The sequence below is a fragment of the Schistocerca americana genome, chromosome 9 (assembly GCF_021461395.2).
Source record: "Schistocerca americana isolate TAMUIC-IGC-003095 chromosome 9, iqSchAmer2.1, whole genome shotgun sequence".
NCBI lineage: Eukaryota > Metazoa > Arthropoda > Insecta > Orthoptera > Acrididae > Schistocerca > Schistocerca americana.
This window is the reverse complement of record NC_060127.1, coordinates 97,827,354-97,852,414: the sequence shown is the minus strand read 5'-3', so window position 1 is coordinate 97,852,414 and position 25,061 is coordinate 97,827,354. Positions and strand designations below refer to the sequence as shown.

At 41.3% G+C, this 25,061-nt stretch overlaps 1 protein-coding gene across 1 annotated transcript in view; it reads right to left on the bottom strand.

Moving 5' to 3' along the window:
- The window catches only part of LOC124550695 (ATP synthase subunit b, mitochondrial-like), a gene marked incomplete at its 5' end in the record, with an annotated part of 58,650 nt that overhangs the window by 11,435 nt on the left and 22,154 nt on the right, over nucleotides 1–25,061 (bottom strand). The window contains one exon of the mRNA XM_047125419.1: nucleotides 9,563–9,726. Within this exon, the coding sequence (XP_046981375.1) occupies nucleotides 9,563–9,726 (164 nt within the window). The remainder of the gene's footprint in view (nucleotides 1–9,562; nucleotides 9,727–25,061) is intronic.

The window sequence follows — 25,061 nt, the reverse complement described above, 5'->3', positions numbered from 1 at the left end:
AGAATACATATTGTGTAATCATGATGCAAGGACAGGAAACGGAATGCTCAGAAGGAAGATAGGATCATTTTAAAAATGGGATCAAAAAGAGAACTAAGGAAATGCTCAGAGTCAAGGAGAGGAAAAAAGTAAAGAAAGAGTGGGTAACACCAGATATGATAACCAAGATGGATGACTGCAGGAAATGGAAAACTGTAAACACAGAAGGAAAACGCAACTACAGGAGGTTAAATAATGAATTAAGAAGGGAGACAGAAAAAGCAAAGGAGAAATGGCTGACAGAAAAGTGTAACAAGATAGAGAAATTAGAGAAAGAAGGAAAATATGATTTAATGTACAAAGAAGCAATGGATTTGGCATTCAGAGAAAAGAGAAACAACAACAGACTAAAGGTAGTAGAGGCAGCGGGTGGTAAAATGGTGAGTGAACCCCAAATAAATAATGAGAAGATGGGAAGAATATATAGAATGGCTATACGCTGCAGACAGCTGAACAAGTGAAGAAGAGCTTGGGATAGAAGAAGAAGATAAAGTTGCAGATGATGACAAACGAAATGCAATACTAACAAATGAGATTGAAGCATCTATGAAGGAGATGAAAAATGGAAAGGCAATGGGAATTGATGAGATTCCTGCAAAACTGTTGAAGTCATTGGAGAAAGAAGGGAAAAGGGAATGGATTGAATTGTGTAATCAAATATACATGACAGGAAAATGGCAAAAGGACTTTACAGAAAGTATCTTAATACCTAGGAAAAAGAAAAAGAACAGTAAAAGTGTGAGGAACATAGAACAGTGAGCCTGATATTGCATCCAGTCAAAGTCTTGCTGAGGACACTCAACAGAAGGCAATATAGAGAGCTGAAGTCCGTGATAGGAGATGAACAATTTGGTTTCAGGTGAGGAGTGGGAACTAGAGATGCCATTGGGCATAGTGGAGAGGTGCATGGAGAAGAAAAGGAAGGTGTATACTGTGTTCATTGATCCTGAGAAGGCTTTTGACTGTGTCAGATGGGACAAACTGATGGAAATCCTAAGGAAACATGGAGTTGACTGGAGGGATAGATGGTTAATTAGAAATTTATATTTGAACCAGAGAGCAAAAGTAAGAATAGGCGGTGTGATGAGTGAAGAAACTGAACTGGGAAGAGGTGTAAGACAAGGTTGTTGTTTATCACCAACACTGTTCAATATCTATCTGCAGGAAATTATTAATGAAAGTTTTGATGGAAGGAGAGGAGTTTGTATAGCGGGGCAGAGATGGAGTGTATAAGATCTGCAGATGATGTGGTTGTGATGGCAGAGTGTGCAAGAGAGATGAAACAAATGTTAGATGATCTAAACACAAAATTAGAAGAATATGGAATGAAGATTAACAAGAAGAAAATGAAAAGCATGGTAATTGGATGAAAGGGGAGAAAATGCCATATGAAAATAGAGGGAGTTGAAATAGAGCAAGTGAATAACTTCAATTACTTGGGAAGTGTAATAATGGATGAATGTATTGCTCAACAGAAATTAGGAAAAGAATTGCAATGGCAAAAGAAAGATTCAAAAGGAAACAGAAATTACTTTGTGGACCACTAAACAAAGATCTGAGGAAAAGACCCCCCAAATGTTACATCTGGAGCATTGCACTGTATGGTGCAGAGACCTGGATGTTGAGGAAGGAAGATGAAAGATGACTGGAGGCACTAGAGATGTGGATATGGAGAAGAATGGAAAAAGTGAAATGGGTAAACCGAGTAAGGACTGAAGAAGTTTTACGAAGAATCAGAGAAAGTCATCAGAAAGAGAAAACAGAACTGGATTGGACATTGAGGAGGGACTGTTTACAGAAGGAAAGAATAGAAGGAATGGTGGAGGGAAAAGGGGGAAGATGAAAAAGAAGATATCAAATGCTGGACAATATCAAAGGAGACAAATATTCAGAAGCAAAAAGACTGGCTATGGACAGACAAAAGTGGAAGAGGCTTAACCCATGGCAAGACCTGCCATAAGGCAGAATACCATACTACTACTCCTCATTTCCACTATTCGCCCCCCCCCCCCCCCCCTCTCCCCACTGGCCACCATCTAACCTCCCGACGGCACATAGCTGCCCTCCCTCTTTTCACCTCGTCCCCAATACCACGTCACTATCCACCACCCTTACCCTACCATCCCTCCGCCTCCCTGCCCCAACCTCCACCCAGTCGCCACTCCCTTCATACACTGGTGCTGCTACTCGCAGTGTGGCCAAGTTGCCTGAGAATGCAGTCCTGTGTGAGTTGTGTTTGCGTGAGTGTGTACATGTGTGTTTGTTGTCAATTTTAACGAAGGCCTTACTGCATGAAAGCTATATTTGTGACAGTCTTTTTGTTGTGCCTATCTGTGACTCAGCATCTCCGCTATATGGTGAGTAGCAACTTTCCTTTTCACAACATTGTTACATTCCATCCTGGATTTTCCACTGTTTGATTTTTTCCATATTGCTGTTAGTCCATCCAGGATTTTCCACTATTTAGTATTATGAAGAAATTAACAGAAATGTATGTACTGATACTTGTTGCCATGGCAACCAACTTACAAATGCGCAAACATATTGTAATGAACATATTCTTATAAATGCTTCAATACAATAATGCAGTGAGCACCTTAAATCAAGTGCTTAGCGTGCATAAGACATACCAACACTGAGTCTTAGATGGATACTCGTATACCACAATGGCAAGAGAGTGAAAAGAAAAAAAAAAAGTTTGTGTACCTTTTGTCTTGATGCAGAAGTTTACCAGCTTAGTTTGTCAAAACATCACTGAAATTAACAGAAAATACCAGCAGACCTGGCTTTCATCATGTTGGCTACAGCAACTTGTTGATATCTTTGAACTGTTTTTTCATCTTTCTGTATGTCAATAACAAACACGTGCAGAGTGATTTAGTCAAGTTAATGCATGAATAATTACTTGCAACAAGTTAATGGTCTCAAAGAATAAATGAATTTCTACTCCAAGTAAAAATGAAAATAGTTTTTAATTACAATTAAGGTAACTATAATAGTAGTTGTAGTTGTAGTAGTAGTAGTAGTAGTAGTAGTAGCTTTATTCATCCATAGATCTCTTTTTACAAGGATATAGGGCATGTCAAAGTATTGACAAGTTTAGACCAATTTAAAATAAGCTAATTCGTATAGACATACATTTACAGACTTCTAGTTAGAGACAGTCATTAGATTTACTCCTGGTATACAACACTTCTTTTACAAATAACTTATTAGAGAATGCAATGCCACACTGTTCACTCATATCTCACTATCAGTCGCTGCACACACTATACACACATTGTTTCATAACACTTCTCTCACTACACACACAAAGACACCTGCACTGGTGATCTCTGGGCCATTTTCTGTACTGCAACTTCCCATTTGTTATCCTGAAAAACTGAGTGAGATGGTGAGCTCAGAAAGAGGAAAGGTGTTAGTATTGTGCTATGCATAGCTTGGGGGTAAGTTTTTCCAGAAATGGAAAAAAGAAGGAAAAAAGCATAGTGTGAAGGTATTATGTGGAATATTGGATGTTTTATAATCATTATTATTATTAATTTGTATAACTTTTTTTTACCAAATCCCTGCTCTGTTTTATCTAAGTAATCCTTCAACATATGAAATGTATTGCATAACAGGTACTTTTTAGCTGTCATTTTAAGTAAGTGTATTTTTGCAATTTCTTTAATCACTTTTGGTAATTTATTGTAAAGTTTTATTCCTTGGTATAAAATGCTGTTTTGAGTTTTATGTTTATTTTTTCTTGCTAAATGTAAGTTGAGTCTAGCTCTTGTTCCATGGTCATGGACAGAGCTGTTTGTACAGTAATAACCAATGTTATTTTTGATGTGTACAACTGACTGGTAAATGTGTTCACACAGAGCAGTTAAAAACCCCAGATCTTTACAATGAGCTCGACTATTATTTTTGGTTATTATTCTTATGGTTCTTTTCTGGAGTTTGAAAATTGTGTTCATATTTTGTGAGTTTGTTCCCCAAAAAAGAATGCTGTAGCTAAGAACTGAGTGTACATATGACTAGTATGTAACTAAAAGACACTGCTTGTTACACACTGATGATAGGATTCTAAGGGCATAATATGCTGATGACATTCTGTTTGCAAGTACCTTTGGGTATTCACACCACTTCAACTGAGAATTCAGTATTCATTCTTAGAAATTTTGCATTTGTTACACAGTTTATAGAGGTGCCATCAACATTTAATTTAACACTGTCATTTTCCCTCTTCAAATTGAAATCCATGGCATTAGTTTTCTCTGTGTTCTATGTCAATTTATTGGTTATTGACAAATCATAAACTTCCTTGAAAGTTTCATTTGATTTCTCTGCAAGGAGTTCTCTTGTTTTCTCAGGGACTATAATATTGCTGTCATCAGCGATGAGAATTTATCACCATGAGTAACACTACTGGGAAAGTCATTAATGTATATCAGGAATAGTATTGGTCCTAATATGCTACCTTGCATAACCCCTATAATGAAACTCCTCATTTACATGTTCTTCTCCCCTATTCATTACAATGAAAATTAGTTTCTAATAAACACTAGAGATTTTTTTCTCTTGCAAAGTTCACTGTATACAATTTTATAAGGATTAAGTTCAGTCAATAAATACAATAAAGAGATCTCTTAACAGATACAGCATACAAACAAGAGAGAGCTAGTTACAACATGTCTGATATCAAATAGAATATAAAAAATGTTATGAAAAGGACACATTGCTATTCACCATAAAGATGGCACACTGAGCTGCAGACAGTTACAAAGAAAGGGCTGTTACACACTGAGTTTTTGGCCACAGCTTTCTTGAGAAAGGAAACAAACACACACACACACAGATACATTCACAAAAGCCAGCAAACCTCATGCACACACAACCACTACCTCTGCCTGCCCTGTTTAGAATCAGATGCCATATGGAGCAGGCGGAGACAGCAGTCATGTGCGCATGAGGCGTGCTTGCTTGTGTGAATATGTTTGTGTTTCCTTTCTGACTCAGGCTTCGGCCAAAAGCTAAATGTGTAACAGTCTTTTCATTGTACCTGTCTGCAACTCAATGTGTCAACTTTATAGTGAGTAACAATCTTATATTAAATAAAATTACACAGTCTGTGCAAAGGTTAATTAGGCGTCAATCACAGATAGTGGTCAAGCTTTTGGTGATTCAGTTATTTCTAAACATTGTGGCTTTCGGCTGTCTACGTTACCCACCAGTCATCTGTAGTTAGAAAAATGGACTGGTTGCTTCTTGGCAGTGGTGCAAGGATGGGCCATCATCTGTTTGCATATGCTCTCATTACATGAAAAGGAGAAAAATATGACTGCATCAATATATGCTCTTACAGCTCCACTCCCACATTTAAAGTTCTTATTATACTACCAAAAGTAAATCTTTGATGTGCATGTTTTTTGACATGCAAGCAGCACCCATATAAGATCGATAATAAAATGCAGAAGAAAACGGATATACAAGAAAAAATGAAAGGAAGCATCTGACATCAATTGTGTAAATTGTAACCTTAGTAAAGCAGTCATCAATCTGAAAACTGTTTTAAACCCCACAATGCTTTATTAGATATGGTCCAGTTGGAGGTGGTATGTCATTGCCTTCCTCTTGTCTTTGAACTGACTTACCAGCCAGTTATAGGAGTTTACACAGTTTAACGTCGATTCCGGATCTCGACATTTTTCACACTGTAACCTTGCAGCATGGATAAATAAGGGACAGATAGATGCCACCTATAGAAAAATTAAAAAGGCCTTATGAGAAAACAGAAGTGCGTGCACAAATATTAACAGCTCAGATGACGAGCCTGTACTAAGCAAAGAAGGGAATGCTGGGAGATGTAAGGAATGTCTAAATGGTCTATAAAGGGAAACAACCTTGAAGACAAAATCATAGAAAGAGCAGAAGTAGATAAAGATAAGATGAGAGATAGAATACTGCAAAAAGAATTGGACAGAGTACTGAAAGACCTAAGCCAAAACAAGGCTCCTGCAATAGACAACATCCTCTCAGAATTATGGAGACCCTCGGGAGAGCCACCACCAACAAAATTATTCCACCTCGTGAAACAGGCAACATACCCACAGAATTCTAGATGAATGTAATAATTCCAATTCCAAAGAAGACAGATTTTGACAGGTATGAATATAACTGAACTATCAGTTTAATATTCCACCTCCGTAGCTGCATGTTCAGTGTGGATGGCTGTCATGTGGAGGACCCAGGTTCGATTCCCGATACTGCCAAGGTTCTTTCCTCGGTGGGAGGACTGCTACAGGGTGAACTCAGCCTCGTGATGCCAATTGAGGAGCTACTTGACTAAATAGTATCAGCTCCATGGTCTGGAAAGCATGCCAAACAGCCAAGAGAGAAGTGCGCTGACCACATTCCCCTCCATACCGCATGTGGATGGTGCCACAAAAAAGAGGATGACACGGTGCCTGATAGCTCTTGGGCCTTCACAGTCTGGCGAGGAGCTCAAATGAAACACAGTGTCAGCAACAGAAACACACAAAACTAAATGAACACTTTGATAGCTTTCAGAAGAAATTCTCTGATGAGCTAGAGTACAAATGTGAGCTCCATGTTAGGCTGTGAAGGTCCAAGGGATGTCTACAGGCCACTAAAAATTGTAGAGAGATATCAAGTATTGAGTACAGTAAGCAGATTCAAGTGGTAGAGGTTACCCTCGAAACAGCTCTCCACAAATACGCAATAATTTTCTTTATGGCTACTTTGCAGATGACATGCTGTCAAAAAAAAAAAAAAAAAAAAAAAAAAAAAAAAAAAAAAAAAAAAAAAAAAAAAAAAAAAAAACAACGATGAAAACGAGCACTTAAACTGATGGATAATAATACAGTACAGTTAGCAATGTAATTTTAAGTTGACTGTTTAAACAAAATGAAGCAAATTCCAAATATTGTATTTCTTAGGCCTACAGCAGTTACATTATTACAAATGTGAAATTGTACTTTACAGAAATAAAAATTTGACCCACAGAAGATGACACACTGGTGTCGAAACATGTCTGGGTAAATATAAAAATAACTAATTGTGTTTGCATAAGGCTGATTTCCAAAACAACCCAGTTTTTAAATCGCAAACACAGAAGAATGAAAAGAGGAGCTACAAATCTTAGTAAAATGAGTGATCCCTAACTCTTGCAGTGGGCTAGGCATGATGCCTTCAAGCAACTATTTCACCCAATAATGTAACGCAATTCTGTAAACCCCCCTACGGTAATGTGTCAGTGTTGTCACAGCTCTGTAGGCAGCTACTGGTTTCATCTGCAGCTGTGAATGCTTCACAGCTGAAAGCTGGCAACAGTGCTGTGAGCTGTCACAGATTTTTTTACATCATCTTAACTATAGGTTGAATATATCTAAAAACAAAGATGATGTAACTTACCAAATGAAAGCGTTGGCATGTTGATAGACACACAAACAAACACAAACACACACACAAAATTTCCTGATGAAGCAACCGTTGGTTGCGAAAGCCTTAATTTTGTGTGTGTGTGTTTGTGTTTGTTGTGTGTCTATCAACATGCCTACGCTTTCGTTTGGTAAGTTACATCATCTTTGTTTTTAGATATATTTTTCCCTCATGGAATGTTTCCCTCTATTATATTCATATGACTATAGGTTGAGGTAGTTATGCAGAGAGGAAGCTGCTTGTTCAGAAAAGACTACTTCAAAGAGCTGCATCAAATCTGTCTTTGGACTGAAGACCACAACAACTGAAATTGAAAGTGTAATATACTGAGTGTATTCTTACCAAGACAGAACTCTACTTTTCTCAAGAAAAATAAATACATAAACAAATAACAGAAAACAATACATTTAATAGAAGGGGTTGTATTTGTTGATGCCTCTTCTGTGACCTTTCTCAATTAAGAGATTTATAAAAGACTTGTATCAATCTCTCTAGAAAATTGCCCTAACTTCAGGCTAAATTACATTTTTTTATGATGGAAGTATATATTACTTAGAACAACTCAGAGGTATTTTACTGAACATGTAATCAACCCCAGAGGATTTCATAATGTATAAAATGTATAATTTTCTTACCTTTAGAAGTTACCAGTGACCCCCCACCCCCCCCAAATCTCCGTACAGATAGCACTAAGTATCTATGACTGGATGACTTGCCTGGCATAGTGGTAATTTTGTTTAATCATAGAGTTATGATTAAAAATCAGAGAACATATTAGATAACTGAATAGCATCACTTTCACATAAATTAAATGATTCAGGCAGCACATCCCAGTTGCTGGTGTACTGCAGCATCTAAAAGCATGAGCAGACTACCCAACTGCAACCTGCCAACAATGTAAGCCTCACTACAAAGGCTCCGCAGCTGCTCATTTTTCGATGGAGTGGTCGCACCACTGCTCAGCGAGTATCAAACCATGTATGGTAGTTCCTGTTCCTGAGAGCAGCCTTAACACATCAGACAGAAAAATGTGTGACTCAGTGTCTTGTTCTAGGTGTTTCAACTGGACATCACTTTCGCAAAATGCATCTCCCTAGCCAGTTATTCAATCAGGAAAACCTACAGTTTAACGTGAAACCCAAAACATGTTTCATTTGCGGCAAATCTCCATATCACTGAGAGCTGAGTGCCAGGTTAAAAAGAAAGATAAAAAAACTCATGGTCCCACAATGTTCCCATTACCGTGCACTCGTTTTACCACTACACCACCAAGCCTGACTATGATTCTACTCTTGAAATTGACACCTTGACACCCACAGTTTAACATGGAATACAAACCACATTCTGCTTCTGAAGAATGTCCACATCAATGAGGGCTAATGCTACATTAAAAGACAGTGAAACATCTGTGGTCCGCCAGGATTCGATCCCAAGACCTTTTGGTTTCCAAGCACATGCTGTACAGGAAGACCACCAGTCCTGACTCGGATTCTGTTCAAGGTCTGAGGAAGACAAGGAGGAGAAGATTAGCGTTTAACATCCCGCTGACAATGAGGTCATTTGAGATGGAGCACAAGTTCAGATTAGGGAAGAATGGGGAAGGAAATCGGCCATGCCCTTTCAAAGGAAACATCCCGACATTTGCCTGAAGCGATTTTCAAAACTCAAGGAAAATCTAAAACAGGACTGCCAGACACAGGTTTGAACTGCTGTCTTCTTGAATGTGAGTCCAGTGTGCTAACCACTGCGCTACCCGTTCTGTGCTCAGGCTTTGCTGTTGTGTTGAATTTTGGCAGTTTTATTGCTAGATGGCACTCCCATCATTTTCACAGCTGGGTGAACTTCATTTCATCACAATTCAGTCAATTTCCACAAAATGATTATAAAATTATATACACGATCTTCCTCTAGTTAGTCAAAACCAGATCAAAATCCCTACAGCAGTTCCTGAGGTTACCCAAAACATACAGACAGATGTGAGCAGGGAACTTCACTTTACATAGAGAGAGACAGAGAGAGAGAGAGAGAGAGAAGAGAAGAGAAGGAAAGGGACAGTAGGCAGGCAGCCCTCACTTACATCTACTTGTTCGTCCAGATAAACAGACAGAGTGGGCCCAAGCTTCTTCACTGCCATCACACAAAGAATTGCCACTGAAATTCCATTGTAATAGTTGTGCTCAAGAACATATATTTCCTTGGAGAGAAGATACGATGACACAGTTGTTCCGAACACATATGGTCCTGCCACAAAGACATATTTATTAGCAACACAGCCAGGATTAAACTAAAGTCAGGTATTTTGTATGCTACAAAACACACTTTTAACATACGTACACAGATATCTTATCATACGAAGCACAGGAAAAAGTGACACACAGGGGAGAACATCACATAATGGAAACTATACTCAACAGAATTATGATGCAGTCTAATCAAACATTTTAAACTATTTACCACAGATTTTATATTATGTTGTGAGGAGAAGAATATTAAATTCTTCTCATTTGTGTCCCTTACAAAGTGCAGAAAAGCAGTACCATGTGGCTGCAGTGTTAGTAAGTCAGAATTGAAAGCAGCCAACTCATACACACAGATGGTTGTAACAAACTGTGAGGATAAAAAATGAAAGGATCACATAGGCTCAGGCTGAGCCACACGTAAAGTAGGTGATAGACATCAGTTCGTTGGTAGTATACTGGGAAATTGCAGTCAGTCTAGTAAGAAGACTTCTTAAACATCACTTTTTATTTATTTATTTGATCTTACGTGATATTCACCAACTAGGCTAACCAGCTACTGTGTTTAATTGGTTTAAACATCAGGTACATTTTCATAGCTTACTGGTTACATATTCTGATGTACTCTATCCATTAAAAAAACTGAAGTTATATATTAATGTGACACCCATACATAACCATTTGAGACAAATGTATCTAAATATTGATGTCTGTGACTTCACATATATTCCTGTAATGTGTGTAAACCCTTATATCATTTGTACGAAATAGGACAGTCGGCAATGAAACCTGCAGCTGGTTCAACTTTCAATGTACGAGGGTTGGAACTTAAATAGTGGCAGCTATTTATTCACAACCGATACAAAAGAGTTACATGTTTGCTTCTGTTACTGTCCTTCAAAGTAGTCACCAGCATTGTGTTGAACCTGTTGCCAGCAATGTGGAAGGCGTATTACACCGTCAGCAGAGCCTGTTCTGTTGATGGTGCGAATGGAGCAGTCTACAGCCTGTCGAATCTCTGGAACAGTTCTGAAGCAAATGCCACGAAGTAGTTCCTTCATCTTCAGAATCAAATCAAAGACTTAAGTCAGGGGAGTATGGTGGATGGTACAGTACTTCCCAGTCCCACTGACTAAACAAAGCAGCCACAGCTTGTGCTGTATGCATCCGCGCATTGTTGTGCAAAATGATGGGTGGGTTGCGCAGAAAGTGTCGCCACTTCTTTCAAAAAGCTGGTCGAAGGTGATGTTCCAAAAACAAACAGTAATACTGTGCACTGATGGTCTACTGTGAAGGAACGTAATGCATTAGGATAACACCATCACAGTCGTACACGAGAATCACCATAACTTTCACCACACTGGGGCTCTAACGCACTTTCGACTTTCGCGGCGACTCATAATGATGACATTTGTTGGACTGGCGTTTCAGTTTTGGCTTGTACGATGTGAACCATGTCTCATCCAGTGTTATGATATGGCATAAGAAAGCCTCTCCATTGCGCTCGTAGCACTCCAACTGCGTCTGAGCAGTGTCGTAACGCATCCATTTATGCATTCCCGTCAAGTCATGCAGAACCCATCATGATGCAATTTTTCACATGCCCACGCATTCCTTCATGATGCAAAGCACAGTCATATGCGCTAATTCGGTTTCATGGGCAAGATCACGAATCGTATGGCATCGATCACTGTCCAGTAATGCAGCATGCACGTCTTCTTCAGAGATGCTAGGATGACCTGCCCAATGCATGTCTGCCACAGTTTGCCGGCCTTCGTTGAAGGCTTTTATGCAATGTGCCACTGTTCTGTGCAGCAATGCCAATTCCCTGCATGCCTCTTGAAGACCATGATGACACTGTCATGCTGTACAACCTCTGGCACATTCAACCTTGATCCAACTCCATTGTTCCTGTTTTGAAAACATAGTGACACCGTTACGTTAGACCGCTCGCTCACAAGTGACAATGTTTCCTTCGATTGTGCACATGCCGGTGACAGAGGTATGGTAGGTATGTTGACAATGTGTGCTATCAGTAACAATAGTAGATTCCATTGCATAGTGTCTCCACAGCAGTGTTGCCACTATTTAAGTTCCAACCTACATAGTTACATTTGCTGTGTCCGATATTTGGTACTTGCCAATACTGTGTTATATAAGTCATCTTCTTCATCATTGTCATGGCTGGATGTTGTTGAATCGATAACTTTATAAAAGTGAGCTCTGGTGCCATTCACTCATGCTGATTCAATTAAACCACAATTTCCTCAGCAGTTCCTATTGAAAATGCATATAAAACCTTCCTTAGTTCCTTTGAGTAATTTTTGCCTCACTGCTCCATTCTTCCTGTGTTTGTCAGTATATTTTCCATATAAAATCACTACAGGGAAGTCTAATTCCTTGGAATGTGCTATAGTAAAACTTTCTGTAGCATACATGTCAGCTATTTTATTTTCAATGATGGCTGTATGTCCTCTGATCCACAAGATGACATCTGTACATCTTGTATATAATCTGGGATGGTCGTTTCTATCTTATGGAAAGCGCTTTTAGAGCCTCTTAAACTTTCTGAAATTCTTTCCGTATTCCATAGGCAACTGCTCTGCGAATTATTAATTTTCAGCACTATAAATGGATGCTTCATTAGATATAGCATACCACCCCATAGTCTTTTTTAATGTGCAGTAGAGATCATATCCTTTTCCTTCAAGTGCCTTGGAGCCCTCTGTGTAAATATGGATGTAATTTGGCAACCTGTTTTCTATGACAGACAATGTTGTTGTTTGTTCACTACAAATCACTTATGCGTACCATGGAACAATATTGCTCTAGTGGGATCCATACCAAATACAACTAGCAGCGGACATTAAATATACAAGGTGATTATTATTAACATTTAAAAACCTCCAAAGCAACATAGACAACACTAAGACAACTAATTTAATACAAGACACATGGGGCCGCAAATGTCAGGAAATGCCCCAAAAGTGGATGACAAATGTTGAACATGAGACTTCGCAAGACGTAACCAAGCAAAAGCTCTTACTATTCTGTGTTTCTTTCCTCTTGTCCCTTCTTTTTTGTTTACATAGTCTTTTTAGTAAAGAAAATGCAGGTTACTGACTGGTAACAACACAATTTGTAAGCTTGTACTCATTTACTTGTGATGCAACACAGTATGTTTTTGTTGTACTGCACTTTGCAATAAACCAGTGGAGACTGTAAGACTGATTAATAAAACAATAAATCTTACCTTAATGTAAACACATAATTGCCTAATGCAATGAAAAAAAATACTGCCTGCCAGATGAAAGACTTTAACCCTCAGCCCCCGTGCTAAAGTCACACATGTAGGCAAGGAGCCACACCAATGTGAACACTTGACTTGGGTCAGGACGATCAGGTGTGACTGACTGACAGGCTCAACTGCTGCTTATGGTGAGGTACATCATGTAGTGACATAACACGTTCAACATTTGTCATCCACTTTTGGCACATTTCCTGACATGTGTCTGAAATTACTTGTCTCAGCATAATTTACATAACTTCGAGGGTTTTTAAACATTATCCCCACGTATATCAGGAACAGCAGCACAAATTCTCACAGGTTTCCTAGACTCATAGGAGGACACCTTGGAAATGCTGAAAAATCTGAACTGACACATGCCTCAAGATAGGCTGCAGTTATTCTACAGAAACTATTCACAAATTTCAAGAAGCAGTATTGGGAGAATAATATAGAAACACATTGAAGATCTCTAGTATCACTCCCACAGGGACAGGGAAGACCAGGTTAGACTACTTACAGCATGCGCAAAGCCATTTCTGCAGTCATTCTTCAAGAACTCCCAACACAGTTGGAATGAGAAGAAATTCTAGCATATAGTATACTGCTAAGTGCTCTCTGTCATGAACTTAACAGTGGTTTCAAGAGTATGTATGAGGGCGAGTCAAATGGAAACCTTAAATTTGTAATAACAAATCGAAATTTCACGTCATTATCCTGTAAGTTGGTAAGTGTACTACAAACAGCATGCAGAATGGCCTGTAGGTGGCAGCACAGTCCGGATGCAAACATACCGTCACAGTATCAGTATAAAAATGGCCGCCCCACCTGCGACTTGCACTAGGGAAGAACAGCGTTCTGTTATTCGGTTTTAGCGTAGCAAAGGTGTGAAGTATATGAAATTCATTAACGAATGAAGGTTCAGTACAGTGATGCATGTTTGTCACAGCAGCAAGTCTACCGATGGAGTAGGAAGTTTGCAAATGGTGTGACTTCAGTGGAAGATGCTCCTCGTCCAGGTCAGGCATGAGTTGTGACTCCACAGAACATTGCAGTAGTTGAAGCCATAGTGAAGAAAATCTACTGAGTGACACTGAATGACATTGAAGCATGTCTACAGATTAGTCATGGGTCAGCACACCACATCGTGCATGATGTGCTCCAGTTTCACAAAGTGTCTGCAAGATGGGTGCCACAGTAGATGACTCCTGAAATGAGAGAACGGTGTGTTGATGCATGCGAAGAACTTCTTCGGCGCTTTGAACGAGAAGGTGATGGCTTCCTTGCAAGAATCATTACTGGGGACAAACCTGGGTCACTTCCACCAACCGGAAATGAAGAGAGTGAGCAAGGATTGACACCATTCTTCATCACCAAAACCAAAGAAGTTTCGAACAGAACCATCAGCAGGGAAGGTTATGCTGACTCTATTTTGGGACGAAAAAGGCATCATTTTGGAGCATTACATGCCCAGAGGGACCACTGTCACCAGTGCATCATACACAGATCTTCTAAAAAATCATCTGCGGCCTGCAATCAAATCAAAGCAACGTGGACTGCTGTCAGCAGGTGTCCTTTTGCAACATGACAATGCAAGACCCCACACTGCCTGCACAACAGCTGCAACAATCACAGGCCTGCATTCTGAGTGTCTTCCTCATCCACCATACTCACTAGACCTTGTCCCCAAGTGATTTTCAAATGTTTGGACCACTCAAAGATGCAATGGGAGGAAAGAAGTTCCGTTTTGATGAAGAGGTACGCCACGCGGTGCATGAGTGGTTGCGCGGACTACCAAATGAATTTTTTTTCTGAAGGAATTTATGCACTTTGTAAGTGCCGGAGGACTTGCATTGAGCATGGGGGTGATTATGTTGAAAAGTGATACAGCTTTGTACCACTTCTCCACAATTAATAATATTTAAAGAATATTTAAGGTTTTCATTTGACTCACCCTTGTATGTAGAAACAGATTTGGTGAACCTACACTTAATGGCTCTTCCCATTTATTACTCCTCCTCCAACAATCAAATGTTTCAGACACTGATCTTCTTGAAACTTCCTGACAGATTAAAACTGTGTGCCAGACCGAGACTCAAACTCGGGACCTTTGCCTTTCACGGGCAAGTGCTCTACCAACTGAGCTACCCAAGGACGACTCACGACCCACCTTCACAGCTTCAATTCTGCCAGTACCTCGTCTCCTACCTTCCAGACTTCACAGAAGCTCTTCTGCAAACCTTGTTGGAGTGCTTGCCCGTGAAAGGCAAAGGTCCCGAGTTTGAGTCTCAGTCCGGCATACAGTTTTAAAGAGTGAAAATCTCATTCTGGATTGATCTTCTTCCTCACTTCCTTGTTGTGTCGTGCCACTAGGTGGTTATAATTAAAGTTCAGCTACTCATGGAGGTAGGAATATATGCCAATGCATTAATGCAGAACCGATTTATACTAGAAAAATTAGTTCCAATTTTGCCCACAGGTGCAAATCTGGTGCTGTACAGCATCTTGATGATGTCTCCGGTGTTCATACGAATCAATTGTGTAAGTGGTGGTTAATAATAAAATCAACATTATCCATTTCTCACTTGTTTGACTTTTTCTGCTCATGACCTGTTCTTAATCCATTACATATGACAAAATTTCTATGTACATTTCTTTCATCCGCAGTGTTAGATTTGCACCTGGCAGCCAAAACTGGAACTAATTTTTCCAGCGTAAATCTGTTTCACATTAATGCACTAGAATACCTATCAAGGTTTTCTCCTCTGTGAGGAACTGCACTTTAACTATAACTACCTGGTATTTTCTCATTGATTATATTTCACACATTTTTTTTTAATTTCCTGTCAGCAAGTAGTTACTACAAGTAAAAGTAAAGCTGTCTCTGAGCTGCTTTACTAGGCAAGATCAATGAGAGATTGTGTGCCAGCTTCTCAGCTGTGATGTAGGTGTAGTATGGATAACTCTGGCAGAAGCTACATAATTTTAGGAGTAGAGGTAACAACTCACCAAACAGTTGTATTGCTGAATTGTCAGTAGGGACATAAGACTGAAAACTTCACTACCTTTTAAGTTAGGGTACACACACATACATTCCCCCTCCCGTCCCTCACATGCTCACCCCTATATGGCTACATTGTACTGGCTTGGGTATTCAGCCAGCACAATGTAGTCGTACAAGAGTGTGTGTGTGTGTGTGTGTGTGTGTGTGTGTGTGTGTGTGTGTGTGTGTGTGTGTGTGTGCACGCGCTCTATCTCAAAAAATGATTCACATGAAATCTAGTAAAGTTTTCAGTCTTGCATATATGCCTGTTGATTACTCAATGTTTCTAATGTTCAGAGGGTTGTTACCTTTACTTCTGAATTATTTGTATTCTAATACATTGTGAGACAAAATTTCTGTACTGCCAATAGGCACACACATCAGTACATACGCTATTCTAGCATTCAGGACTAATAATTTCTTGTGCTGGGGATGAGAGAAGTGACATTAGTCCACTCTACAGTTGGGCCTTTCTCATCCTGAGGTCCGAGTGACCTGCCTTCCTTTTCAATCTTTCCCAAGCTACCTCTCTCTCCTACTTAAGTTACTCAGACAAACAGGGCTATGTGGTGACATCATTCATCTAATAGTTCTTGTATCATTTTGTATCAATCATTGATTAATCATAGGAGTCACTGGCTCCGAAAGCTTGTGTAAGTAAAACATTTTTTGTATGTGTGTTCTCCTGCTGCTGCTTTGTGAGTAGATGTCTTATCTATCCAATTACACTATATTGTCATAAACTGATTACCATGTTTAGTGTTGTTACCAGACCCGGTAGCGTATATAATGGGTGTGAACAGTAACAGACGTTGAGTGACTGATGTGAAGCAGTTCAGATGCCGTGTATTCATCTGAGGCAGCATTATCAGTACTTAACAGATTCCAAAAGGGGTATCACTGTGGGTTTCCATTTGGCCAGCTGCTCAAATCACGCAATATTGAGTGGTCTTATGATGGAACGCAAGGGAACATGTAGGCAAGCATACTCATCATCAAGGTTCCGGTCAATCACATCTGACCACTACAGGGAGAAATCGCTTAAAACTTGAGGGCTATTAGGCCGTGGTCAATTCTAAGACTTTCTCCTAATATTACCTAATATTTATCTTCAGAGGTAAAACACCAGTTTGCCATTTTACATCTGAGTCTCCTGCAGTCGGAGAGGAAACATTAGGAGAAAGTTTTATACACTGACCACGGCCTAATAGCTCGGAAGTTTCAACGGATGTCAGTACCAGCTGTAAAAGCTTACACTGTACAACCATGAGGAGGATCACTGAATTGTGCACCAAGCACATCATAACACCCTCCCATCTGCACCTGCCACCTGAGAACAAGTAATGGACCCCCTGCAAAATTCTGTGTAATCCCGCACCATCGGTCGGTGAGTAGTAGCAGCCGGGGTAGGTAATCACTGCCATATGCGTCTGGTGTCATTAGCACCACAATAAAAATGGTTGTATGTGGAGTGGTGCTTTGACGGGGAAGCAAGGCCTGCTGACAAATGGTGTCGCACTGTGCTTAGCGATGAACTGCTGTTCTCCACTATTCCAGATGACCACAGTCAGATATTACGGTTGGGTCCCATTCTCCGACGTTTGGTAGAGGCATTACAGTGTTAATCTCGCTGTCATGGTCTGGGGACCATTAAGTATGACTTCAAGTTACAGCTGGTAGCGATCAAGGGAACTCTCGTAGCCCAAATGCAGGAACTCTGACAGCGCAACATAATTTCACGGACATCCTGCATCCTTAGATATTACCTCTCATGCGACAGTATTGTGGTGCCATTTTTCGACTATCCACATACATGGCACTTTTCTCTATGAACCAACTGCATGATGTTGTGGTGCTCCAGAGGCCAGCAAGATCTGCAAGGATGTCCTCGGTAGAACATGCTCGGGCATCAACTCCGTTTTAGTGCCAGTGTGCAGGTTATCAAGGAAAAGTTACAGCAGTTGTGGGCCAACTTCACAGGAAAGGATGTAGTGGCTTTATGACACTCTCCCCAATGGAATCAGTGCAGACATACAGGCCAAAGAGGGTACAACGTCACACCAGTAAGTGGGCCCATGCTGCCAAGTTCTTCGGAAATGTGACTTCGATTTTATAATCACTGAAATAACATTTCATACCCTCTCAACCAATGAAGTTTCATTTCATTTCCTCCTCGCCAACAGCCTTGCCGCAGGGGTAACACCGGTTCCTGTCAGATCACCGAAGATAAGCACTGTCGAGCTGGGCTAGCAGTTGGATGGGTGACCATTCAGTCAGCCGAGCACTGTTGGCAAGCAGTGTGCCCTCAGGCCTTTTGAGGCAAACTGAGGAGCTACTTGATTGAGATGTAAGGGCTCTGGCCTCATAAACTGACATATGGCCAGGAGAGCGGTGTGCTCACCACATGCCCCTCCATGCCCGCATCCAGTGACGTCTGCGGGCTGAGGATGACATGGCGGCTGATCGATACTGTTGGGCCTTCCAAGGCCTGTTCGGATGGAGTTTAGTTTTTAGTTCATTTCCTCCTCCTCTTCTGGATGCCTCACTTTTTTATGTCAGGCAGTGTGACTCCAGCTCATATGGCCAAAACCTATGACCAACTGATTTTATACTTTAATACAATAACACAGCACAACACCAGTTAACCCAAACAGAGGAGGGGAATGTATTTCGGATAACAATTTTTTTGGTGAAGCTAAAAAATTCTAATATATACTACAGTATTTTGTACTGCACTCTCATATTGTGTGTTTTCGGGTGCTAAACAGCATGGCCATCAGTGCCCAAATGCATAGAAACAGGAACACATGCGGTGAAGGGACGAAGACGGACAGTGAACAAGGAGAATGGCTAAAAGACACAGACCTGACACAGTTCCAAATCCTCACATACAGAGGCAAAACATGAGGAGAAGAAACACACTAAAAAAGGAAAGGAAACACAAGGAAAAGAGAACAGAAATCGAAGTGAAACAAGTAGGTAATCGTGACTGGCGGACCTCTTACCTAAATCCTTGGTGAGCCAGTCACCCAGCAGCACATTAAAATCCTCTCCCTAAAATCCGAGGCAACAAATTGGACAGGACACAAAACCGTAAGACCTTAACCACACTCGTTGCGTCGTCTTGCAAAATAGAGGGCAAATCCGGTGGCAAGGAAACCACCGCCCTCTGGTTAGAGAATAAAAGACAGTCAAGTAAAATGTGGCGGACAGTAATCTGGGCGCCACAAGCACTACAGATTGGGGGGTCCTCCTGTCGGAGTAAAAAAACATGCATTAAGGGACTGTGCCCGATGCGGAGGCGAGTGAGGAGAACCTCATCCCACCTGCATGACTGGCAGGACATGCGCCATGGCCATGTGGTGGCCTTGACCAGGCGCAGCTTATTTTCACTGACTGCCAGCCACTCCTCTTCCCATTGACGCCTAACATGAAAACGCAAAAGGGAGGTAACAGCATGGAGAGGGACGGCACATTCAACAATGTGAGGGAGGGAACATTATATTAAAATTACAGTTTTAGGATTACAGTACATTAATGCACTGTATACTATGCTTCATTCTTTATAGCATAGTGCAAAAATACACACACAACAAAAAGAAACAATCACTAAAATGCACTACCGTTGGCAGTGTAGCTTTCTTTAGAATGGTGAGTTGGGTGGGGATCTCTCCTCATCGACTGCAACTCAACAAAGTCTCCCCTAGAACGGGTTTCAGTGACCTGAGTACAGTTAACTGGGGTTTTGCTGCAGCTCTTGTAGACATCTTCAGTTTAAGATATCACAAGGCTTTGTAGCTTTGTGTGTTTAGCAGCAGTTAATCTTAAAAACTTATAAGCTACTGTCTGTCTGATGAGATACACAGAATTAAGTGGTTTATATTGCGGTACTTCTCCCTTAGAGATGCATCTTTTGAGCTATGTAGATTGAATGTAGTGTAAATGGCTGTGTAGATTGTAATTTTAGCTTGCATGACTATTGAGTTCATGCTCTGAATGACCATGAGGCAGCTCATGCTACCTAATGTCTACCTGTTACTGTGGGGGAAAACTGATCAGTAACTCAGCTCCTCACCATCTGCCGCCATTTCAAAGCTACAGTGAAACCTCAATGTCAGTCACTGCTTATGCAAATGTGACCTTTTAAATGTCGCCTTACCAGCCTTGCAATTGGTACAGACATTTCTGAGCACACCACCCACACAACTTCTGTAACATTACAACATGTGACATTCCTGTCAATGTTCATAACAGCAGTGGATGTCAATAGCGACACAGTTCATGGTCCTTGACACAGTCACTTGCAAGTTTTCCATTCCCTAAAAATGTTTCCTTTAGGACAGAGGTAATGCAAGGAAACAAAAAGAAACCACAAGTGGCTATGGGTGGTTGGAAACTGTTAGACTGTTCTTCATATACAACAATTTCCACTCCTTCACACACCTTGGTTCAACATATCATTGCCTTAGATTTCTGAGAATCATAATTTAAATTCCTGACTTTCTCTTCATCGAATCACAATTTTTTGGACATATACATTACTCTATCGACAAATGGTAGTGAGCAACCTCCTTACTTTTTACGTGCTCAAATCTATCTTTTTTTTAATTATTTTATTTAGGACAGTGCTCCACATGGGACTGTGGAACCAGTTGTAATGGTAGGTGACAATTAATAAGACATATGATGGGCTCTATGCAATCTGATGCCCCCTGAAAAGGATGTGAAAATCAGAACAAGGTACAAATAAAAGACTGTCTATGGGCAGAGGTTAAAAATACTGCTCCAGTTGTAAGGTTCCTTTTATTTTTCAGTACTTACAGATGACCGGTTTTGGGCTATTACATGCCCATCATCAGTTGTTATAACTTTGTGCTATGACCCCAAGCACCATGATGGCTGGGTACAGGATGTGGTGTATTGCTGGTGATACACCATGTGCTGTACTTGTCCATCACGACACTTGGGGTCATAGCAAAAAAGGTATAACACATGATGCTGGGCATGTAATAGCCCGAAACCGGTCATGTTTGAGTAATGAAAAATAAAAATTAAAAAATCTTACAGCTGAAGCATTGTTTTCAACCTCTGCTATAATGCTCAGTTGTAGATGTTCCTCCAGCAAGATTGTTTGTAGAATGAGATTTTCACTCTGCAGCGGAGTGTGCACTGATATGAAACTTTCTGGCAGATTCAAACTGTGTGCTGGACCGAGACTTGAACTCGGGACCTTTGCCTTTTGCGGGCAAGTGCTCTACCAACTGAGCTACCCAAGCACAACTCACACCCCATCCTCACAGTTTTACTTCTGCCAGTGCATCGTCTCCTACCTTCCAAACTTTACACAAGGTTTGCAGGGGAGCTTCTGTAAAGTTTGGAAGTTAGGAGACGATGCACTGGCAGAAGTAAAACTGTGAGGACGGGGTGTGAGTCGTGCTTGGGTAGCTCAGTTAGTAGAGCACTTGCCTGCGAAAGGCAAAGGTCCCGAGTTCGAGTCTCGGTCCGGCACACAGTTTTAATCTGCCAGAAAGTTTCAAGATTGTTTGTATTTATGAGAAGTTCTCAGCTGTTGAAATATGACATTTTTCAAATGCTTATGACCTGTGGGGCACTAACTCCAAAAAATAATAAATTTGCAGATGATTTGTGGGTGTACACAAAGCAATATTTAGAATGGTGTACACAAAGCAATATTTAGAACACAGAGCTACCAACATCAACAGCAACAACAGCTCCAACCAGCTCAGCATCAAGTCAAACAGCAGAGATGACAGATATGGCCAAGTTATTCCATACTAATTCACCTCCATGTTACAATTCATGTATCGTGGTGGCTGACGAATGCCGGTGTGCCAGCTTGTCGGCAACCTCCCAAGCTGATGTTTTCAGTGGGTGAGAGATCTGGAGGATATGCCAGCCAGGGCAACAGTCAAGCTCTCTCTGTGTGGAAGTGCAGGTAACCCAAAAGTCTGTTAACTTTCGAAAATACACTAATTAATGGAATAACGTGGTAGAGAGGTGAAACTTGATACCCATGCCTGGAATGACATGAGGTTTTATTGAAACCAAAAACAAGTGCAAAAACTGGCCAACAGATGGAACTGGCAGGCAGCACATCAGTGACACTGTATGAGAATCACGTATGAAACAAGCTGCAGTGAGAGAGGCAGTCTGATGCACCAGCAATGGTGTCATGTAGACTTTACTAAAAAAGGTATTGTTAGTGAAGCTTTACAATCAGAATGGAGAACCTGCTACTACAGCTTTAGGATCCTATCACTATAAGAAGGGTGGGTGAATAGGTAAAGGTCATGTGAGCCAATGATCTTGCCATAGTTGTAACACCTGTTCCCATAGACTGCTGAAGTTCAGTGCTATTGGGCTTGGCTAGCACTCGGATGGGTTACTGTCCAGGTCTGCCGAGTGCTGTTCGCTAGCAGAGTACGCTCAGCCCTTGTGTGGCCAATTGAAGAGCTGCTTGATTGAGAAGTAGTGACACCATTCACAAAAACTGACAAGCACTAACCACATACCCCACCGTGCCCGCATCTGGTGACGCCTGAGAGCTGAAGATGACACGGTGGCCAGACAGTACTGTTGGGCTTTCAAGACCAGTTCAAAATAAAGTCCTGTGACAAATGTCGCCATGGGTTGTTTAGACAATTGGCTCTGTAGTGGGTGACTACGCACAAGTGCTAATGCTGCTCAGAGAGTTCAGGAAGAAATGAAGACTTCAGCAGGTTCATCTCCGCACGATCAAGTCAGCACTTCTGAAGTCACATTTCACACTGGCGTTTCATGCATTTCTGTTTGGAGAGCACTAAAGAATACCCTCCAATGTTATCAATAAAAAATGCAGCATCATCATGAATTTTGTGACATGCAGAGCATTTGTGGTGTGGGCACTTCAAAAAATTGGGGAAGCTGACAATTGCTTGTCTAACATGCTGTGGACCAATGAAGCCCATTTCACACACTGAGGGTCTGTCAACACCCACAAATGCAGGAATAGCTACTGAAAGTGCTAGAACTGTCATGGTACTCCCACTGCATGACAAGAAAGTCACAATGGGTGTGATTTGCCACAACAATCATGATCTGCCCATTTTTCTTTGAGGAAAAGCGTGGCACTGGTTTCCCAACAGTGAGCATGATGGCTGCGAGGTATGCTGATATGTTACAGAATCGCATTATCTCTAGCCTGGCTAATAAACACCTGCTGGAAGGTACAACTTTTATGCAGGATGGTGCTCCACCCAATATTGCTACAGGTGTGAAAAATCTCTTGTGCTCATCATTTGGTGAGGATCATGTACCGAGCTCCCGTTTCTGTCATACTTGACATCCCTGGTCCCCAGACCTAAATTCGCATGATTACTGGTTGTGGAGTTACCTGAAGTCGTAAGTATACTATGTGTTGTGACTCGCCGATCATTCAAAGCGCCGCCGCGCAATTACACGCGTCCTGTACGTGCGGCGCTGTCTGCCAGCCGAGCAGCAGCCGCTAGACTGGGGCTCAGTGCTCATTCGAATGCTAACATGTCTTGCTTGTCAACTTACTCTGTGACTTATATGTGTTGTGTCATTCTGAAATATATGTGTTAAACTTGACGTTATAACAATTGGCGACGAGGTAGTGGATTTTCCATTTCACCGTTGACCCACAGGGTTCCATGGCTACTGTCGAGCAACTATTGCAAAATCTCCTTGAACAGCAAATGCTTCTAACAGCGGCGATTCGCGATTCCGTCGCGGCGTCAAATGCGGGGCATTTCTCGTCGTTGGCTATACCTCCTTTTCCTGCTTATGACGAGACTGCGGAAGATGTCTGATGATGAAAAACGTCTTCGATAGCACTTCTTGGCATTTCATGTCACGGATGAACAACCATGTAAGTCTCTGCTCTTTTCCTGGATTTCACCTCAAATGTATCAGTTGTTGTCGCAATTGGCTCCTTTGAAGGATCCTGTGTCTTTGTCCTTTGCTGAAATGTGCTCACTTCTGTCTGTCTATTTTCAAAAGCAAATGCATGTGGTAGCCTCTCGTGTTGCCTTTTATCGTTGTCAAAAACAGCCACATCAATCCTATCGCACTTGGGCTTCTGAACTTCATGGCCTCAGTCGAAAGTGTCAATTTGTTACTGACGTTCACAAAGAATCCTATGCCGATTCCATGGTACAGGATGCTATTATCCGGTCGGCGCCCGACAAAGAAGTTCGGCAACATGCCCTTCAGTTGGCGAATCTGACTCTAGATGAAGTCCTATCCATCGCGCAGCCTTCTGAAATTTCTAGCGCCGCTGGGGCGCAAATAGAGGCGTGGGGTGATGTCGGGGAAACACAACCTCTGTGTGCTGTTGATGACGCGTGCGGCGCGTCCCTGCCGGCAGACGTAGCTGCAGTGCGCTCCCACGCGCAGCCTCGGCCTAGCCATAAACAACCCGCTAAGAAACTGCAGCAAAACCCCCAGCAACTTCCTTCATGTCCGCGGTGTTTTACGAAACATTCACGCGAGGATTGTCCCCAACGTTGGGCTGTGTATCACAATTGCAAAAAGAAAGGCCATGTGTCTTCCGTTTGCAAATCCGACCACATACATGATGTTAATGAACATAACGCTGATTCTGATTCTGTGTTGTCTGTCAATTGCACTTCTTCCCTTTCAGGGAAGTTATTCCTCACTGTCCAAATCCTTGGTCGAGATGTTCGCATGCAAGTGGATACCGGTTCTGCTGCCACTATAATTAATTCTCAGACGTATCTTCAGTTGGGTTCTCCACTCCTGTCACCTGTCACTTGGCAATTACGGACATACAATAAACAGAAGATTTCTCTCTTGGGACACTTTAATTCTGAGATATCTTACAAATCCGTCGTTCGCACTGTTCCCATATTTGTGGTCGATCAGAGCAATGCAGAAAATCTTTTTGGTTTCGATGCCTTTCGCGTTTTTGGGTTCTCCATAGATGACTCTGCCAATATTGTCTCTGATGCTATTCCTTATGCTCAAC